Source organism: Chaetodon trifascialis, chromosome 7 (genome assembly GCF_039877785.1).
Source record: "Chaetodon trifascialis isolate fChaTrf1 chromosome 7, fChaTrf1.hap1, whole genome shotgun sequence".
Classification (NCBI taxonomy): Eukaryota; Metazoa; Chordata; class Actinopteri; order Chaetodontiformes; family Chaetodontidae; genus Chaetodon; species Chaetodon trifascialis.
The window spans coordinates 22,920,814-22,940,757 of record NC_092062.1 but is presented as its reverse complement, the minus strand read 5'-3'; the positions used below and the strand labels follow the sequence as shown (position 1 = coordinate 22,940,757).

The following is a 19,944-nucleotide window of genomic DNA, read 5'->3' as shown; positions in this document are numbered from 1 at the left end:
GCCTACTCTTAAATGTAGAGACAGTGTCTGCCTCCCGGACAAAGACTGGAAGATGGTTCCACAGGAGAGGAGCTTGATAGCTAAATGCTCTGACTCCTGTTCTGCTTTTTGAGACTTTAGGAACCATAAGTAGACCTGCATTCTGGGAACGCAGTGTTTGAGTAGGGCAATAAGGTACTATGAGCTCTTTAAGATAAGAAGGTGCCTGGCCATTTATGGCTTTGTAAGTAAGGAGGAGAATTTTAAACTCTATTCTAAACTTTACAGGGAGCCAGTGCAAAGTGGCGAGTATTGGAGAAATATGATCTCGCTTCCTGGTTTTTGTCAGAACACGTGCTGCAGCGTTCTGGAGCAACTGGAGAATATTCAGCAACGAATTTGGGCAGCCTGATAGTAAAGAATTGCAATAATCCAGCCTGGAAGTTACAAATGCATGGACTAGTTTTTCTGCATCATTTTGAGACAAAATATGCCTGATTTTTGCGATATTACGTGGGTGAAAAAAGGCAGTCCTTGAAATTTGTTTTACATGGGAGTGAAAGGACATGTCTTGGTCAAAGATAACTCCCAGATTCTTTACAGTGGTGCTGGAGGCCAGCGCAATGCCATCCATAACTGCTATGTCATCAGAAAGTGACTTTCTAAGATGTTTAGGGCCTACTACTATAACTTCAGTTTTGTCCGAGTTTAGCATCAGAAAATTGCAGGTCATCCAGGTCTTTATGTCATGAAGACATGCTTGTAGTCTAGTTAACTGACTGGTTTCTTCCGGTTTCATTGATAAATATAGCTGGGTATCATCTGCATAGCAATGAAAATTTATTGAGTGCTTCCTGATAATCTTACCTAAAGGAAGCATATATAAGGTGAATAGAATTGGTCCAAGCACAGAACCCTGCGGAACTCCATAGCTGACTTTAGTGAGCACAGAGGAGTCGTCATTAACGCGTACAAACTGAGAGCGATCTGACAAGTAGGATTTAAACCAGCTTAGCGCAGTTCCCTTAATGCCAATGAAATGTTCCAGTGTCTGCAATAGGATGCAATGGTCAATGGTGTCAAATGCAGCACTAAGATCCAGTATGCCTAGTACAGAGACAAATCCTTTATCAGACGCAATTAGAAGGTCATTTGTAACTTTAACCAGTGCTGCCTCTGTGCTATGATGCACTCTAAATCCTGACTGGAAATCCTCGAATAAACTATTATTGTTTAGAAAGTCGCACAGCTGATTGGCAACTGCTTTCTCAAGAGTTTTTGAGAGAAAGGGAAGGTTGGATATCGGTCTATAGTTGGCTAAAACCCCTGGATCAAGAGTAGGCTTTTTTAGTAGCGGTTTTATCACAGCTACTTTAAAGGACTGTGGTACGTAGCCTGTTGATAAAGAGAGATTGATCATGTCTAAAACTGAAGAGTCAATTAGAGGTAATACTTCTTTAAACAGCTTAGTCGGGATAGGATCTAAAATACAGGTAGATGATTTTGATGATGAAATTATTGAAATTAGTTGGTGAAGGTCAACAGGAGTAAAACAGTCTAAAACTGCGACAGACTGAGTAACAGTTTCTACGATTTCAGCGTTTGAAGACAAAACAGTACCTGTTAACGGCAGGAGTCGATGAATTCTGTCTCTAATAGTTAGAATTTTATCATTAAAGAAGCTTATGAAGTCATTACTGTTCAGAGCTAAAGGAATACATGGTTCAACAGAATTATGGCTCTCTGTCAGCCTGGCTACAGTGCTGAAGAGAAACCTGGGATTGTTCTTATTTTCCTCTATCGCATGTTGTGACGTTTCGGAGCCTAAGACGCCGTTCAACCCTGTTTACACGCCGACAAATAACTGCCGTTATTTAAAAATATCATTAAAAATGATCGTTTTCTGTTAAAAAAAAAAAAAAAAAAAAAAAGAACTCCGTTTTCCTGTAAACGAGAGGCCAAACCGCATGAAAACATATGCATTTCCCTAAGTGTAAACGGGGTCTCAGTCACATTATTCTTCCTCTTTCCTTGGTGGTGTCTGGTTGTTGTCAGCATGAGTAGCCTACTATGTTTCATTTCCTCCTCTCCTCCAGAGTTCAGCTGATGTTCATTGTCTTGAATTGCAACTTAATTGTGTGCTCCTTTGTTACAGTGCCTACCTGCCGGCCGCTTCAGCACGTGCGTTGCCTCAAGCCTGCCTCATCGGAGCTCCCTTGGTTCATTTCCACTCCTTTTGAGTGCGCCTTTAGTTTAGTTATTATCCACTCAAAGGAGTGCGCTTTCTGTAGACAGGAATAAAAAATGCAGAGACAATGTTATGGGATACATGAACATGCTCAGAGCTGAGAACTGCTCCATGTATTGGATATTGCATTTACAAATGAAGACAGGGAAATCTTGTTTTTCAAACATTTATTTAAAACGAGTTTATTACTAATTTCCTGCCATAATATTCTGCAGGTCCTCTACCTTTTTCATGATAAAGTGCAAGCATGTCTCATTAAAATCTCTACCAGTGTGAGAAAATGATCTGAAACTACAAGTTTTTTAGCAGGTAATCAGTGGTTGAAAATACTCACTAAAGAAAAAAACTGCAGAGTTTGTCATTTGATCATTGCGATTCATTGTCAGTGCATAGCACAAGCAGACTTAAAGGTCCTGTGTGTAGATTTAGTGGCATCCAGCAGTGACGTTACAGGCTGCAACAAACACAAAGGCTTCAGGTTGTTATACACTAATGAAAGCATCATTTTGAATATTCAAATTCTGCCAATAGATCACACTAAATCCTACTCATTGACCCATTAAAACTTAAAATATTAGAAATGAAGACACTTCAGATCTTTAGATTTCCCTTGTTTGAATAATGTGTTTTCCAGGTCGACTGCATTTCCTGCAGGGATTTCTCTTTATGCTTGTGGATCAACAGATTTGATCTTGATGTGGATGCCATTGATTGAGCGAAGCACGACTTGACCAATTATCTTGGGTTTCTGAGTGGTGTCTTCTATCAGCTCGTATTTCTTCAGTGTCAGGGCTGTCGCCACTTTCAGCTCATTCATGGCAAAGTTCTGACCAATGCAGTTTCTGAGGGAGGAAAACATAAAAAAAAATGCTTTAAGCAATAACAGAACAGGACAGCAACATGTAATCAGTAACAGAATTCTCATTTATCACTGTGGAAGGCACAAATGCATGAGGTGACCTCTTGGAAGTATTCTCTGGTAGGAAACGCAATGGGTCAAAGACCTGTGTTGAAACAAGATGGAAAGAACAAATGCTGGTGTGGCGTTTATCATCTGGGTGCTGGCCAGCTAAGCTCTCCAGGTTGAATCATAAATTAATCAATTATGCACCAATTTCATGACTCAGTCACTTTTTACAAACATTTCACTTGTATGTAAAGTGTGCTGGGCCAGCACAGCAGAGAGGGATCATACGTTTATATACTTTATACTCATATTATATATACTTTTATAAACTGTAATCACTGATTGTATGAATAATGTGAGTGAGTTGGCAAAGGTGAACTTTCATTTCTCAGAGATTTGCTCAGAATTACATCTGGACTTACATCAGGGTTTTCCCAGACAGTTGCATTCCTGTGAATCCCATACACACTTGTCCCGATGAGACTACCTACAAAAAAGAAGAAAAAGTGTGTTTTAGTTTGGGATTGCTCAGAGACAGAAGACATACAAGGTGTATGGATACAACCTGAAAATATTTTAGTGTGAAACACATAAAGCTGCCGCCACCACTTAAAGCATGAATGATCAACAAGTCAGTGGTTCAGGCATTGACTGTTGGCCAGTGTTTCACTATGTGATCAAACAGTCAAACTCACATAACTTTAGGAAAATGTGTATGAAATGATGAAACTTTAAAGCTGCTTAAAGGGAAGAAATGTACGTTATATACTGTATATACCTGTCTATAGACCAAAGGTGCATTATGAAATGTGGGGAAAGTGAAGGGGTGTGAATACTTTCTGTATGCACTGTAAATACCTATATTTTGGCCAAAGGTCCATTATGAAAAACCAAATCAGACAAACTCAATACAAGTTAATAGTTGATCTTGTACCATTGAGGTAAACATTATTATTACACGATGCGACAGAACGCTGTCTTATCTACATGAACTGCCTGAAAACACTGACAACAGTCCTGCTGGCAGAGTCCTTCCATCAAAAAAAGTAATGGGTTTGGTGGTAATTCTGGATATTCTTGGTACAGGAGGGTAAAGACGGAGGGATTCTTTTATGCACATTGTAGTGTATGGAAGTTTACTGAGGTCCTCCCTTAAAATAACACAGATTTATGTTGTTAGTTGTCCATATTCTTAAACAATACAATGATGGCCAAAATCACACCGAAACCAACTGTTGTGTCACAGACCAACTAGCACAGACTTGCATTGCAAATGGCAATATTTTCAACTCATGAGCCTACCACTCCACGGTGTCCTTGCCCTCCAGGACTTGCACGATCTCATCCCTGCAAATCTTCTGGTGTTATGGGTGGCAGGCCAGACAGTAGAGGGTGAAAGAGAGGCCACTGGCGGTGGTGTCATGGCCCTCAAACATGAAGGTGTCCACTTCTGCTCGTAGATCTTCATCTGACAGACCCTGCTGGTTCTCATCCTGAAGGAAGAATTACAGACAAAAACATCAAAATACATGAGAATTAAACAACTATATGCTAAGTGCCACAACTACAACGACTAGAGATATTCACTCTTTATTTGTGAAGAACTTTTTAAAATAAGTGCGGAACAATGAAACCAGAAGAACGATGCATAAAATATACAATAAAGATAGTGGCAGTGAGGTTGGTACGAAGTCAGAGAGATAACACAAGCTTGTCTGCTCCTTCACCAGGTCAAAAGACAGGAGAACTGGGCCTTTTCAAACAAAGAGCAAACAGGGAAAAACTGGAAACCAGGCGCTCAACTAGCCAAAACCACAGCGTGTGTTTTGACAGAGGACATTTTTTTAACATAACACAGCGTTACAGAGGTGTTATTGGGTATCTAATTGTGTCCCACTGAGAATGTTTACTGAGCAGTAGTTGATGGAAATTAGTCATTTTCAAAAATGGTCCCAAGTTGGACACATGCCTGTGATCAGCCTGCTGAATGGGGTGGAATGACTTTATGTTGTGTTGTGAAAGGTTACTTCTTAATTCTGCCCTGCGACACTGAATTTGTTTAATCAACATTTGATAAAACTATCTTATTTTTTTTATCTGGTGAGAAAACACTGGACAGGCTTGTATGCTAGAAAAACAGTTGAGGTGAGTCAGGTGTCAGTGTGTTGTTTTCAACAAGAATTTTCTTAAAGTCAGTAGATTGGAGCAGATATCACTGAACATACTTTTGCAAAGAGAAGGATGTCCAGAAAGTCCAAGTTTCTCTTGGCTTGTATGCCAGCTCCTTCTCTTCCTTTAGAGCTTCTTTCCTCTTTCTTATGACTTCCTCTTCAAAAGACAAGACAGTGGATGAGAATTTGCAAATTGATAAAATCCAGTATGATTGCTATTTGCCAATTGTTTCAGATTGTTGTTAATCAAATTATGTGTTCTGAGGCCTGTACCATAAAGCTGGATTACGTCTTAGCGAGATAACTTCAGGCTTAACCCTGGCTTTTCGGTACCATAAAGGTGGCTTACTTTCTATCGGGCTACGTTGCCGTGGTAACCTATGCTGAACACCTAACCTGCTCCAGAGCAGGATAAGTTCAGGATAAGAGCTCAGCAGGTATAAAAGCCCCACCTACTGACCAATCAGTTCTCTTGGAAAATGGCCTGTCCGTTTTATGAGAACCCGGTGGATCTTGGTGCACAGCTTGTGCGAAGAGCACTCAGGCGCGAGAGAATATTTAGAGATCGCTGTAATCGGTTCGAATTGTCTGAACAATCACTGTACGAAAGGTACAGGTTTTCGGGAGAGGGGTTACAATACATGTCAGCTGCTGGAGCCTTACATCAGTAATGTAACGCACCGCAACCACGCGCTGACAGTCCCGCAGACAGTGTGCATTGCACTGAGGTTTTTTGCCACAGGTAATATATTTCTTAGTGATGTTTGTAATTATTATGATGTCTTTAAATCCCTTGTTGGATGGGTTCCAAGCAAGCCACAGATAAAATGCCATTAATCAATTATTTGTTTAAGTAAATCATGGATTGATTCAATCATTCATAGGTACTTTTATGTATTCTGTTGGCGATGCCGAAAACCTCGGGAAAAACACAGTATGTAGAGCTATTCATAAAGTCGCGGGGGCCCTGACTGAGCTTGTCGATGCATTCGTGGTGTTTCCCGCCCACCTGCCCACGCAATGCATCAAAGAGGGCTTTTATGACATCGCAGGTAAGCAAGGTTGATGTGTAATTTGCATAATGTAGACTAAGCCCTGGGATGTTTGCCGTTGTATATTGTATTGTATATAGCCTCCAACATGTAGGCCTACATATACATATGCTACATGTATAAGATATAGTAAGCGTACTGACCACTTTGAAGTATATTTTTATACTTATGTTTGATTTGCTCCCATGTTCACTTTGCTCCACTCGGGCTGCATCTGAAATAATAAGGCTACAATCACATGCCATAACGAAAAATTTCATACACACATACATTTATGGAACACACAAATGTTACTGTAGTCAGATATACAAGTGCAGTCATAGTGGGGAAGTAATATTATAATGGAACTAACTTACGCATTGACACAGTCGGCGATTTTTTGCCAGCAATCCTTGCGCCGTTTGGCAGCTGCAACTGTGTTGCTTTTTGCCTGGATTATTGATTTGTATTCCTCGTATTTATTAATTATTATTGTTTGCTCCTCCGTAGTGAAATATGCGGCTCGGGCTGATTTGTCCATGTTTGCGATTGGTCGCATGCAGCAAACTCCGCCCTTTTTATGTGAGCGCGTACAGATCTAGATTGGACAAGCCTGAATTGAATTAGTGAGTTGATAGCCGGCTTTATGGTACCGAAAATCCGGAGGGCGGATGTCTCGTTAAGTGAAGCCCGATAAGTAAGAGGAAGCCCGGCTAGGTTAATCAAGCTTTATGGTACAGGCCTCAGGTCTTACCTGTATGACTGTGAGCGATCCTGCATGCTTTTCTGTATCTGAAGCCATGTGGGCTGAGATAGAAAATGAAGTCGTTGTGGTATGGAAATGTTCTCAGCCGCACATTAATCAGATTACTGAGCTCATACACTGCTTTGATGTATGCATTTGTTCCACTGAAATAAGAATGTAGGCAAACTTTAAGAGACACATTTCCTCCACTCATGATTCAGACAGCTGAAGCAGTAAAGAACATACAGAACTGAAATGGCAGGAAAAGGTTTGCATGGACTCACCCCTCGGTCTGACAGTTGCTTTTGTAGCTGAAGCCACATTTCAACATGCTGTCCAGTGTCATCAGGCTGACATGCTCAAACAATTCAAAGGATTTGTCGGTATCTGCATAATGTTCCCATTTATCCTGGAAACAGAGAGAGAACAGATGTGACATCTCTGCAGGAGACGGAAAAAACTCCAACGCACTCACCAACTCTGACACAAAATGTCATGGAGACAGTCTAAGCCGATATTCTTTCACATTACTTCACCATTATGGTCTTTCTGTACTTGGTATGAATTGTCATTCACATACCAGCATAGTTTGAGCAGAATCTGACATCAGTTTTGTGTATGGTTTCAAAACATCATAATGGAAACCTGGAGTCAAGAGCCTTCTGTGACGAAACCACTTCTGGCCTCCTGACACCAGTAAGCCATCCCCTGAAGACAGAAACAGAGAGTTTGTGTGTGAGTAAAGCAGCTAAACAAACAACTCTGCAAAATGCCAAAATATGCGGCAGGAGACAGACAAGGCAGTCTTACCTATCCAGGACTCAAGAAACCAATATGACAGATTATCTTTTGGCTCTGTTAGGGAGCAAACAAATGAAAATGTTGTTACATTGACCTTTAGCTGCAATAGTGTAGTCAATGTCCCAATAAACCCATCAGAAAGATTGCTAAATAAGTAGGTAGTAACTGTTTTTATCCCCAGAGGGTAAATTGTTATGTCACAGCAACAGTACAACCATGAACCACAGGGTACAAGGAATAGGGCGTGAAACAAATATCAAAAACACACAAGTGCTAACATAGGTGTTAAAAGTAAAAGTAAAAAAGTATGTCCTTTAAACACAAGAGGCTATAAAAAGCTCTGAATTGACTGCAATGTTATAACACACACCTGCCGTTGCCAGTATGGTTTTCACATAATCGGGATGATGAATGTTGAGGGAAGAAGCAAAGGGACCAAACCATAGTGGGAAAGCATAAAGGTAGTCCTGTCCCCATTTCACCAACAGGTCAAAGTCTGTCCCATCTTGTTTAAACTGAAAGCAAAAATAAAAACACAGGAAGTTTGACAAAAACATTTCAATCATGTGGCCTGCATGCTTTGCAACTCCTTTCACTCTGAATGACTCAATGGGCATGACTGTGCCTTTGCTTGAACGTAGAGGTTTGCCAACTGCCTTCCTCTAAATTAGGAAAAAAATTAGAAAACACCAGGGTGTGTGGCTAATGCTATAGAGGTCAGTGTCCAGTACTAAAGACAGAACACTGACCTCTATAGCAGAAATTTTTTCACTTTTCGCCTCATTCCAATCACTTTGAATGGGAAATTTTCGTAGATAAACAATAGCACACCGAGTCCGATCGAGCCGCACGCTTTGGTGGATCATGTACCTGGGTGCTCGCTGTCGTTTTTGACGAGTAGCGAACCGACGTTTTACGGAAGAGGAATAATCATAGGTTGAAGAAAAAGAAGAAACGCACAGAATAACAAGAGTGTTCAGAGCTCAGCACTGTACCACGAAATATTTAGACCCTCATGAGAACAGTGGCACAATCTACAAACACTCAATTACACCTTAAAATCTCGCATTCAAAATATTACCTGAGTAAAGGTTAGTATTATTTGCATTATCACAAGTAAAAGAACTAATTGTACAGAGTGGCTCTTCAAAAAGGAGGACAGCAACCAAATACATGTTATAATCTGGCAACCCAAAATCAGTCCCTTTTACTTGCCTATGAAAGCCATGAAGCATTGATAAATTGTTTAATAAATTCTTTACAAGCCGTATTACAACTTGCAAATCATTTTTAAAGTATGCACTGCAATAGCTCGTGACATTGCACCACTGCTATTGTGCTGACACATGTCATCCTAACATCTGGAAAAATGCATCGTGCAGGCTAACTAACGTAAAGTTGCTGATGTGTTACTGAGCCACTGAATTACCTCCTTTGTATGTCCAAAAAGCCAGTGGGTGGGTGGTCCAGGGAAAACGTCCAAGTTCGAAACGCGGCCCTTCTTTTGCCGAGCAAGACAGTTAACTTATAGACGACAGCAGCGAGACAAAGCAGCGCAAACAAGTGATGCACACGAGGCCAGCCCGACTGCAGTTTCACGAAATCCTCAGTTAACCCCATTGCGGCGGTGTTTGGTTCTCGCTGGAGGACAAACTCTGCAGTCAAATGGCTAATAACGTTCAGTGAAGCTCAATTTAAACTCTCAGCTGGGTGTGCATTACGTAAGGCAGAGGTGGGTGGAGAATCTGCTCCGTCTTGTCAATTAAATCACTATTTGCGTCCGGCAACAAGGCGGTAGATAAGTATTTTTTTCTGAAATGATAAGCAAGATTCTAGGATGTGAAATTAAAATGAAGAAATCCATGTGATCATGATAAAACAATCATGATAATCAACTTTATCTATGCAGCACCATTTGCAAAGTGATGAACATAAAAACTGAAAATGATAACATTGATGGGAAAACAACAGTAACAAGGAAAATTAAATTGAGTCTAAAATAGACAACAGGATAATAAACAACTATCAGGTAAAATAGGAGAAAGTGATGGTAAAAACAGAAAAAGAGGTCCTGCAGATTTTGCAGATTTACAGCCCCTCAGACTTCAGGTGGACTGTTTCAGAGTCTGGGGCCGTTATTCACAAAGACTGCCTCTCCATGTCTTTTAGTTCTGACCTAAGGCACAATCAAGAGGTTTTAGGCAGAGGATCTGAGGGGCCGAGCAGCTCAAAGTGCATGTCTTGACTATGTCAGACAGACAAGACAGTGATTTAAAAACCAATGAAAAAATCGAAAATGATTTCTATGACAGACAGGTAATCTATGCAACGATTTGAAGATTGGAGTAATGTGGGCTCTCTGTCTGGTTTTCATCAGAACATGTGCTGCTGCATTCTGTATGAGCTCTAACAGACAAACAGCCTTCTTAGACACACTAGACAGAAGAGTGTTACAATGGTTCACCCTGCTGGAGGGAAAGGGATATATTCATTTTTCTGTGTCTGTTTGGGAGAGAGACGGTCTGACCTATGACTGGTGTTTAATGCAAATAATTGCAGTGCTCAGACAGTTTTTCTATCCCAGCTTTGACTCCAATTAGCAGGACCTCACTCTTGTCTTGATCTAGCTGTCAGAATTTCTGAGTCATGCACAGATTTATGTGGAGACGTGCATGCAATCACATTTTTGATATAACTGCAATCATTTGAGCTTACTGAGATGTGTAGCTAGATATCATTTGCATAATTCTGCAATTTGATGCTGTGGTTTCTAATAACATTGGCGAGTGTTGACATATACAGACTGAAAAGACGTGGGCATAAGACAGAGCCCTGTGGGACACCCCGCATCAGGTCTATTATATTGGACGAGTGGTCCTCCATGACCACATGAAATTGTTGACCAACTTTAAGTAAGACCTGAACCACTGAAGAACTGTGCCAGAGAGACCGACCCAGTGTTGGGGTCAATCAACCAGAATGTGATTTACCGCATTAAATGCAGCACAGATCTAACAGAACAAGTGCAAACAGCGTTTTCTAATCAGTGTTAACCCTGAGGTCATTTATAACTTTGACCTGAACTGTTACTTATTCAGATAAGGCAGGTTGGAGATTGGTCTGTAGTTAGAGATGACAGAACCATCTTGTCAAGTAAATTATGATAGTTGTAAGTGGCAGCTGAACTGTCAGTTCGGCTCAGTCATTTTTTTGAAAGTGTTAAGCTGTGTTCCCCTTAACCTGTGTGGGGGGCGGGAGTAGCGGAGCATAGAAACCGGAAGTAACACCCTCGCGGGTTTTTCTCACACACCTCGCTTGCATCTGCACGGATCGACATGGTATGTTGATGTTTCGTTTTGGTCGCTAATTTCCTAGTTTATACAAAATACGATTTAATACGCACTGTTTTGTGAACGTGTGTTTTATTTTGCTCAGTGCATCGGTGTGACGTTATGTTGGTGAAGAGGTGTCCATTCACGTTTAATGCTGATGTTGCGAGAGAAGCTAGCCAAGTCTGAGGAGTTTTGCACCCTTGGTGAGCGGAGCGAGGTATGTACGCTTGAACTGTGAATTGTAGGCACATTGTTGTTGTTGTAAAATGCCCCCTACTCACTACTATTTGTAGTGCTCGGTGTTATTCTCTGGTGTCATGGAGGATTTGTGTCATGAAGTATTTGTATGTCAATTAGAACATTTTTCTTACCTTGTGTATCTGTATATGTCTGTATAAATATTTTTGAGTTGACTGTACAGTTTAATATACTCCGTAGGTATGTGTATGCATAAATATTGCACTGTAAAATTTAATAATTTGTTTACACTGGTGCTATGTTACATTTATGTTTGCACATTTGTTTTTATTTTACTTATAGTTTCACGGTGCTTGACTAGATGACATTAAAACAACTGCACCCATTATGGAGACTCTCTGCCTTCATTCTTGACGCCAAGGGCTGCTACAATAGTCACTGCAAGAAAGGTTTAGCAGATGTTTGAATTGTATTCACATTAAAATTACAGTTTTTGTTTTACTCAAATATTACAAACTGACACCCTTAAGAAATGAAACTTGTTAGTGTGCACATACTATCTCAACACTGTCAAGACGTGGAATAAATGCAACACGATCAGAAAAACAGTGTGGGTAAAACCCACTGTAAATTTCCTCTGCATTGACCGTTGGGCCACTTCCGACGTGTCAAATTGAATTTAGTCGTCACACTCAATCTATAACCTTCTGATCAGAGACGAGTGCCTCAAGCACGATGCAAAAAGGCTTTATTTTTCTACTGATTATTTGGAAGTCATCTCCTTTTACTGCAGGAAAGTAACTTACTAAATCATTTATGTTACAGTGCATTCAAAATTCAATTTTGATAAGTTACTTTTGGCAGTACATTATTCATATTTTATATTTTTCAAGCTGCTGCTAGTGTATAACAGCAAACTTTTTAGCAGACACAAATCACTTTGTGATTGTTGTGATACCGTGTCAACATTACAGAGGTGACTCGAGCTCTTTCATATGGTTTTATCAGAAAAATAAACACAGTAAGACAATCAACAAGATCATCAAACAAGACACCGTTTATGGAATAAAAAATGCAGAGACAATGTTATGGGCTCTATGAACATGCTCAGAGCTGAGAACTGCTCCATGTATTGGATATTGCTCTTTAAAAATCTTGTTTTTCAAACATTTATTTAAGACAGATTTATTACAGATTTCCTGCCATAATATCCTGCAGGTCCTCTTCCCTTTTCATGATAAAGTGCAAGCATGTCTCATTAAAATCTCTCCCAGTGTGAGAAAATGATCAAAAACTACAAGTTTTTTAGCAGGTAATCAGTGGTTGAAAATAGTCACTAAAGAAAAAACTGCACAGTTTGTCATTTGATCATTGTGATTCAGTGTCAGTGCATAAGCTTAAAAGCAGAATTAAAGGTCCTGTGTATAGATTTAGTGGCATCCAGCAGTGAAATTACAGGCTGCAACAAACACAAAAGGCTTCAGGTTGTTGGATCAACAGATTTGATCTTGATGTGGATGCCATTGATTGAGCGAAGCACCAGCCGACCAATTATCTTGGGTTTGTGAGTGGTGTCTTCTATCAGCTCATATTTCTTCAGTGTCAGGGCTGTTGCCACTTTCAGCTCATTCATGGCAAAGTTCTGACCAATGCAGTTTCTGAGGGAGGAAAACATAAAAAGAAATATTTTTAGCAATAACAGAACAGGACAGTAACATGTAATCAGTAACAGATTCTCATTTATCACTGTGGATTGACATTATATTAGAACTGATATGGCAACAACCCAGCAGTAAATGTCAATATGATGAAGCAAATGATTAACGAGCTATAACCTTCACCAAATAAGTTCTTACTACTTCTTTGCTTTTAAACTTAATCAGGAGAGTGAAATGACTTTTGTCCATCTCATTAAGGTTTGTCAGAAGTGCATGAATGAGAATTGTTTAATTTTTCCTCTTTCCAAGCAGATTTTGATGTACAGAACATCTCAGGGCAAAGTATAAACATCCATGGTAAGGGACAAAAATGCTGAATGGACGAAAAGTTGCTGATTTACCATATTTGGAAGCTCAATTAAGTATTAAGTCTGGTTGTATTTGTGGACTCCGGTATGTAATTACTTTCATTGACTTCATTGAATAATCCACATAACTCAAGCAGGATATCGTACTCAGAGGACTAAAAAAGTATCTCCTCTAAATCCTAATAAAACAGTTACCGGGTTGGTGGAAAGGGGGCTGGTGCTCAGTTTAACATCTACACATTACAGGCTTTTGTCAGATAAATGAAAATACATTGAGAAGCTGTCTGGTAAGAACCTCCCTCCCCAGTGCTATCAGGTGGAGACAAACCTTGGTCCAGCAGAGAAAGGCACAAATGCATGAGGTGACCTCTTGGAAACATTCTCTGGTAGGAAACGCAACGGGTCAAAGACCTGTGTTGAAACAAGATGGAAAGAACAAATGCCAGTGTGGTGTTTATCATCTGGGTGCTGGCCAGCTAACCTCTCCAGGTTTAATCATTAATTAATCAATTATGCACCAATTTCATGACTCGTCGCTTTTTACAAATATTTCACTTGTAAGTTAAGTGTTCTGGGCCACCACAGCAGAGAGGGATCATACATTTATATACTTTATACTCATATTATATATACTTTTATAAACTGTTATCACTGATTATATGAATAATGTGCACCATGTTGTGAGTTGGCAAAAGTGAGCTTCGCTTCTCAGAGATTTGCTCAGAATTACATCTGGACTTACTTCAGGGTTTTCCCAGACAGTTGCATTCCTGTGAATCCCATACACACCTGTTCCAATGAGACTACCTACAAAAAAGAAGAAAAAGTGTGTTTTAGTTTGGGATTGTTCAGAGATGGGACACATACAAGGTGTATGGATACAAACTGAATATATTTTAGTGTGAGACACATAAAGCTGCCACCACCACTTAAAGCATGAATGAGCAACAAGTCAGTGATTCAGACATTGACTGTTGGCCAATGTTTCACTATGTGCTCAAACATTAGTCAAACTCACATAACTTTAAAAATATGTGCATGAAAGCTGCTTACAGGGAAAAACAAAAAAATGAAACATGAAAAATGTAGTTTATATGCATTCGGAACGTATTCACACCCCTTTGCTTTCCCCACAATTTGTTATGTTACTACCTTTTTCCAAAATGGATTAAATTCCTTTTTTGTCTCATCATTGACACAATATCCCACAATGACAAAATGAAAAAGGTTTTTTTTTGCAAATGTATTAAAAATAAAAAAATTTAAATATGGCACGTACATAAGCATTTACACCCTTTACTCAGTACTTTGTTGAGGCATCCTTGCAGCGATTCCAGCCTCAAGTCTTCTTGGGTATGACACTAAAAGCTTGGCACACCTGTATTTCAGGTATTTCTCTCATTCTTTTCTGCGGATCCTCTCAGGCTCTGTCAGGTTGGATGGGGAGTATCACTGCACAGCTATTTTCAGGTCTTTCCAGAGATGTTCAATCAGGTTCAAGTCTGGGCTCTCGCTGAGCAACTCAAGGACATTCACAGACCTGTCCCGAAGCCACTGCTTCGTTGTCTTGGCTGTGTGCTTCGGGTAGTTGTCCTGTTGGAAGGTAAATCTTTGCCCCAGTTTGAGGTCCTGAGCTCCCAGGAGCAGGTTTTCATCAAGGATCTCTCTATACTTTGCTCTTTTCATCTTTCCCTTGATCCTGACTAGTCTCCCAGTTCCTGGTACCGATAAACATTCCCATAGCATGATGCTGCCACCACCATGCTTCATCGTAGGGATGGTATTAGCCAGGTGATGAGAGGTGCCTGGTTTCCTCCAGAAGTGACACTTGGCATTCAGGACAAAGAGTTCAATCTTTGTTTCATCAGAAACGAGAATCTTGTTTCTCATGGTCTGAGAGTCCTTTAAGTGCCTTTTGGTGAACTCCAAGCGGGCCGTCACGTGCCTTTCGCTGAGGAGAGGCTTCTGTCTGGCCACTCTACCATACAGGCCTGATTGGTGGAGTGCTGCAGAGATGGTTGTCCTTCTGATAGGACCCATCTCCACGGAAGAATGCTGGAGCTCAGTCAGAGTGACGATCGGGTTCTTGGTCACGTTCCTGACCCCCAAAGCCCTTCTCCCCCGATTGTTCAGTTTGGCTGGGTGGCCAGCTCTGGGAAGAGTCCTGGTGGTTCCAAATTTCTTCCATTTCCAAATGATGTAGACCACTGTGCTCTTCGGGACCTTCAATGCTGCAAAAAAAATTTGTACCCTTCCCCAGATCTGTGCCTTGATACAATCATGTCTTGGAGGTCAACAGACAATTCCTTTGACTTTGTGGCTTGGTTTCTGCTCTTACATGCACTGTCAACACTGGGACCGTATATAGACAGGTGTGTGCCTTGTCCAATCAAATGAATTTACTACAGGTAGACTCCAGTAAAGTTCTAGAAACATTTTAAGGATGATCAATGAAAAGAGGATGCACCTGAGCTCAGTTTTGACTCTCATAGCAAAGGGTGTGAAAACTTATATGCAATATTTCAGTTTTTTATTTTTAATAAATTTGAAACATTTCCAAAGAGCATTTTTCAGTTTGTGATTATGGGGCATTGTGTGTAGATTGATGAGACAAAAAAAAAAAATTAATCCGTTTGGGAAAAAGGCCATAACATAACAAAATGTGGGGAAAGTGAAGGGGTGTGAATACTTTCTGTATGCACTGTAAATACCTATATTTTGGCCAAAGGTCCATTACGAAAAACCAAATCAGACAAACTCAATACAAGTTAATAATTGATCTTGTACCAGTGAAGCAAAAGTTATTATTACACTATGCAACAGAACGCTGTCTTACCTACATGAACGATCTGAAAACACTGACAACAAACCTGCTGGCAGAGTCCTTCCATCAAAAAAAGTAATAGGTTTGGTGATGTTTCTGGACATTCCTGGTACAGGAGGGTAAAGACGGAGGGATTCTTTTATGCACATTGTAGTGTATGGAAGTTTACTGAGGTCCTCCCTTAAAATAACACAGATTTATGTTGTTAGTTGTCCATATTCTTAAACAATACAATGATGGCCAAAATCACACTGAAACCAGCTGATGTGACACAGATCATCTAGCGCAGACTTGCATTGCAAATGGCAATACTTTCAACTCGTGAGCCTACCACTCCACTGTGTCCTTGCCCTCCAGGACTTGCATGACCTCATCCCTGCAAATCTTCTGGTGTTCTGGGTTGCAGGCCAGACAGTAGAGGATGAAAGAGAGGCCACTGGCGGTGGTGTCATGGCCCTCAAACATGAAGGTGTCCACTTCTGCTCGTAGATCTTCATCTGACAGACCCTGCTGGTTCTCATCCTGAAGGAAGAATTACAGACAAAAACATCAAAATAAGATGAAGAATAATTTCCTTTATTCATCACATTTTTTTACACACAACATGCAGAGTTGAGGAGGAAACTGTACACGCCATGCATATGTGAAATTTTTTCCCGCTATTTGACCCATCCATGGTCAGTCCTTCCTCCACGGCAGACCAGGAGCGGTGGGCTGCCAGTCGACCAGCGCCCAGGGACCAGTTCCTCTTTGTCACCATTGGTCAGGTGGTGATCTTCTTGCATGTTTTTAGTGGGGGTATTTTTATGGAGGATACCCCAGGTGAACACGGGGAGAACATGCAAACTCCAGACCAAAAGGCCCCTTATTTTTTCTCGAGCAGCAATGAGAATTAAACATCTATATGCTACCACAACTACAACGACCAGAGATAGTCACTATTTATTTGTAAAGAACTTTTTAAAATAAGTATGGAACAATGAAACCAGAAGAACAATCCATAAAATATACAATAAAGATAATGGCAGTCAGGTTGGTACGAAGTCAGAGAGATAACACAAGCTTGTCTGCTCCTACACTAGGTCAAAAGACAGGAGAACTGGGCCTTTGCAAACAAAGAGCAAAGACCAAAAATGGTCCCAAGTTGGACACATGCCTGTGATCAGCCTGCTGAATGGGGTGGAATGATTTTATGTTGTGGTGTGAATCTGAGTCTTCAGGCCACTGCTCAAGAGCGCCTCGAAAGAGGACAAAAAGCCTGGACATAGTCTTTGTATCAGTGGTCATTAATATGCTGAATGTGGGACAGCTTAAGAACATTAACAGCAGCCTTCTTTGTCCCCTTTTCCACAGGGATTTTCCACCTCTACATTTCTGTGTGGTTATCCCTGCTGTCTTATTTGTTAGTGGGTTGTTTTCAACATGAATTTTCTGAAAGTCAGTAGATTGGAGCAAATATCACTGAACATACTTTTGCAAAGAGAAGGATGTCCAGAAAGTCCAAGTTTCTCTTGGCTTGTATGCGGTCCAGCTCCTTCTCTTCCTTTAGAGCTTCTTTCCTCTTTCTGATGACTTCCTCTTCAAAAGACAAGTTAATGGATGAGAATTTGCAAATTGCTAAAATCCAGTATGATTGCTATTTGCCAACTGTTTCAGATTGTTGTTAATCAAATTATGTGTTCAGGTTTTACCTGTATGACTGTGAGCGATCCTGCACGCTTTTCTGTATTTGAAGCCATGTGGGCTGAGATAGAAAATGAAGTCGTTGTGGTATGGAAATGTCCTGAACCGCAGGTCAATCAGATCACTGAGCTCATACACTGCTTTGATGTATGCATTTGTTCCACTGAAATAAGAATGTAGGCAAACTTTAAGAGACACATTTCCTCCACTCATGATTCAGACAGCTGAAACAGTAAAGAACATACAGAACTGAAATGGCAGGAAAAGGTTTGCATGGACTCACCCCTCGGTCTGACAGTTGCTGTTGTAGCTGAAGGCACATTTCAAAATGCTGTCCAGTGTCATCAGGCTGACATGCTCAAACAATTCAAAGGACTTGTTGGTATCTGCATAATGTTCCCATTTATCCTGGAAACAGAGAGAGAACAGATGTGACATCTCTGCAGGAGACAGGAAAAACTCCAACGCACTCACCAACTCTGACACAAAATGTCATGGAGACAGTCTAAGCCGATATTCTTTCACATTACTTCACCATTATGGTCTTTCTGTACTTAGTATGAATTGTCATTCACATACCAGCATAATTTTAGCAGAGTCTGACATCAGTTTTGTGTATGGTTTCAAAACTTCATAATGGAAACCTGGGGTCAAGAGCCTTCTGTGACGAAACCACTTCTGGCCTCCTGACACCAGTAAGCCATCCCCTGAAGACAGAAACGAAGAGTTTGTGTGTGAGTAAAGCAGCTAAACAAACAACTCTGCAAAATGCCAAAATATGCGGCAGGAGACAGACAAGGCAGTCTTACCTATCCAGGACTCAAGAAACCCATATGCCATATTATCTTTTGGCTCTGTTAGGGAGCAAACAAATAAAAATGTTGTTACATTGACCTTTAGCTGCAATAGCTATCAATGATAGATAGATAGATAGATAGATAGATAGATAGATAGATAGATAGATAGATAGATAGATAGATAGATAGATAGATAGATAGATAGATAGATAGATAGATAGATAGATATGTTTTTTATCCCCAGGGGGTAAATTCTTATGTCACAGCAACAGTACACCAATGAACCACAGGGTACAAAGAATAGTGTATAAAACAAATGTCAGATTTCAAAAATACACAAGTACTAACATAGGAGTTAAAAGTAAAAATATGAACATATGTCCTTTAAACATAAGAGGCTTTAAACAGCACTGAATTGACTGCAATGTTATAACAGTGTATCACCTCAGGAAAGACAAAAATAGTTGCTCACACACCTGTTGTTGCCAGTATGGTTTTCACATAATCTGGATGGTGAATGTAGAGGAAAGGAGCAAAGGGACCAAACCATAGTGGGTAAGCATAAGGGTACTGCTGTCCCCATTTCACCAACATGTCCAAGTCTGTCCCATCTTGTTTAAACTGAAAGGACAAATAAAAACACAGAAAGCTTGACAAAAACCTTTCAATCATGAGGCCTGCATGCTTTGCAACTCCTTTCACTCTGAATGACTCAATGGGCATGACTGTGCCTTTGCTTGAACTGTGATGTTTGCCAACTGCCTTCCTCTAATGAGCAGTAATTTAAAAAAAAAGTTTTAGCCCCTCTAAAAAAAAAAAATACTGAAGTTGCTGCTGTATTACTGATCCACTGAATTACCTCCTGAACATGTCCCAAAAGCCAGTGGGTGGGTGCTCCTGGAAAAACTTCCAAGTTTCGAAACGCGGCCCTTCTTTTGCCGAGCAAGACAGTTAACTTACAGACGACAGCAGCGAGACAAAGCAGCGCAAACAAGTGATGCACACGGGGCCAGCCCGACTGCAGTTTCACGAAATCCTCAGTTAACCCCATTGCGGCGGTGTTTGGTTCTCACTGGAGGACAAACTCTGCAGCCAAATGACTAATGATGTCCAGTGAAGCGCAGTTCAAAGTCTCAGCTGGGTGTGTATTACGTAAGGCGGAGGTGGGCGGAGAATCTGCTCCGTCTTGTCTGTCAAATGAA

The 19,944-nt window shown here is 40.5% G+C and overlaps 2 protein-coding genes and 2 pseudogenes across 3 annotated transcripts in view; all 4 read right to left on the bottom strand.

The window, feature by feature from the left end:
• Nucleotides 1-3,069, bottom strand: part of LOC139333598 (cytochrome P450 4B1-like) — a 37,199-nt gene extending 34,130 nt beyond the window's left edge. The window contains exons 1-2 of the mRNA XM_070966129.1: nucleotides 2,562-3,069; nucleotides 2,142-2,264 (exon numbers count right to left, since the gene is read on the bottom strand). The gene's annotated coding sequence lies outside the window, so the exon portion shown is untranslated. The remainder of the gene's footprint in view (nucleotides 1-2,141; nucleotides 2,265-2,561) is intronic.
• On the bottom strand, nucleotides 2,624-19,881 carry LOC139333601 (cytochrome P450 4B1-like). 2 transcript variants are annotated; one of them, XM_070966133.1, is made up of 13 exons: nucleotides 19,602-19,881; nucleotides 19,219-19,363; nucleotides 18,755-18,799; nucleotides 18,525-18,652; nucleotides 18,229-18,353; nucleotides 17,954-18,108; nucleotides 17,734-17,840; nucleotides 16,594-16,784; nucleotides 16,309-16,442; nucleotides 14,181-14,245; nucleotides 13,767-13,849; nucleotides 12,871-13,070; nucleotides 2,624-2,673 (listed from the first exon to the last, which is right to left on the bottom strand). In XM_070966133.1, exons 1-12 carry the CDS (start codon nucleotides 19,791-19,793, stop codon nucleotides 12,893-12,895), a joined length of 1,548 nt encoding a protein of 515 aa, XP_070822234.1. In that variant the 5' UTR covers nucleotides 19,794-19,881; the 3' UTR covers nucleotides 2,624-2,673; nucleotides 12,871-12,892. The 2 variants fall into 2 exon arrangements, with proteins under 2 accessions (XP_070822234.1, XP_070822233.1); XM_070966132.1 differs by lacking the exon at nucleotides 2,624-2,673 and having other exon boundaries at nucleotides 12,144-13,070.
• Nucleotides 2,892-9,547, bottom strand: LOC139333603 (cytochrome P450 4B1-like; annotated as a pseudogene).
• On the bottom strand, nucleotides 15,105-16,172 carry LOC139333504 (uncharacterized; annotated as a pseudogene).
• Nucleotides 19,882-19,944: the final 63 nt, after the last annotated feature.

Coding starts and splice junctions, on each gene's coding strand:
- LOC139333601 (XM_070966133.1), bottom strand. CDS start 19,793: ATGGGGTTAACTGAGGATTTCGTGAAACTGCAGTCGGGCTGGCCCCGT. Junction 18,109..18,228: donor AGCAACTGTCAGACCGAGGG/GTGAGTCCATGC, acceptor TTCTTATTTCAG/TGGAACAAATGCATACATCA. Junction 16,443..16,593: donor GGCAAGGACACAGTGGAGTG/GTAGGCTCACGA, acceptor TGTTATTTTAAG/GGAGGACCTCAGTAAACTTC.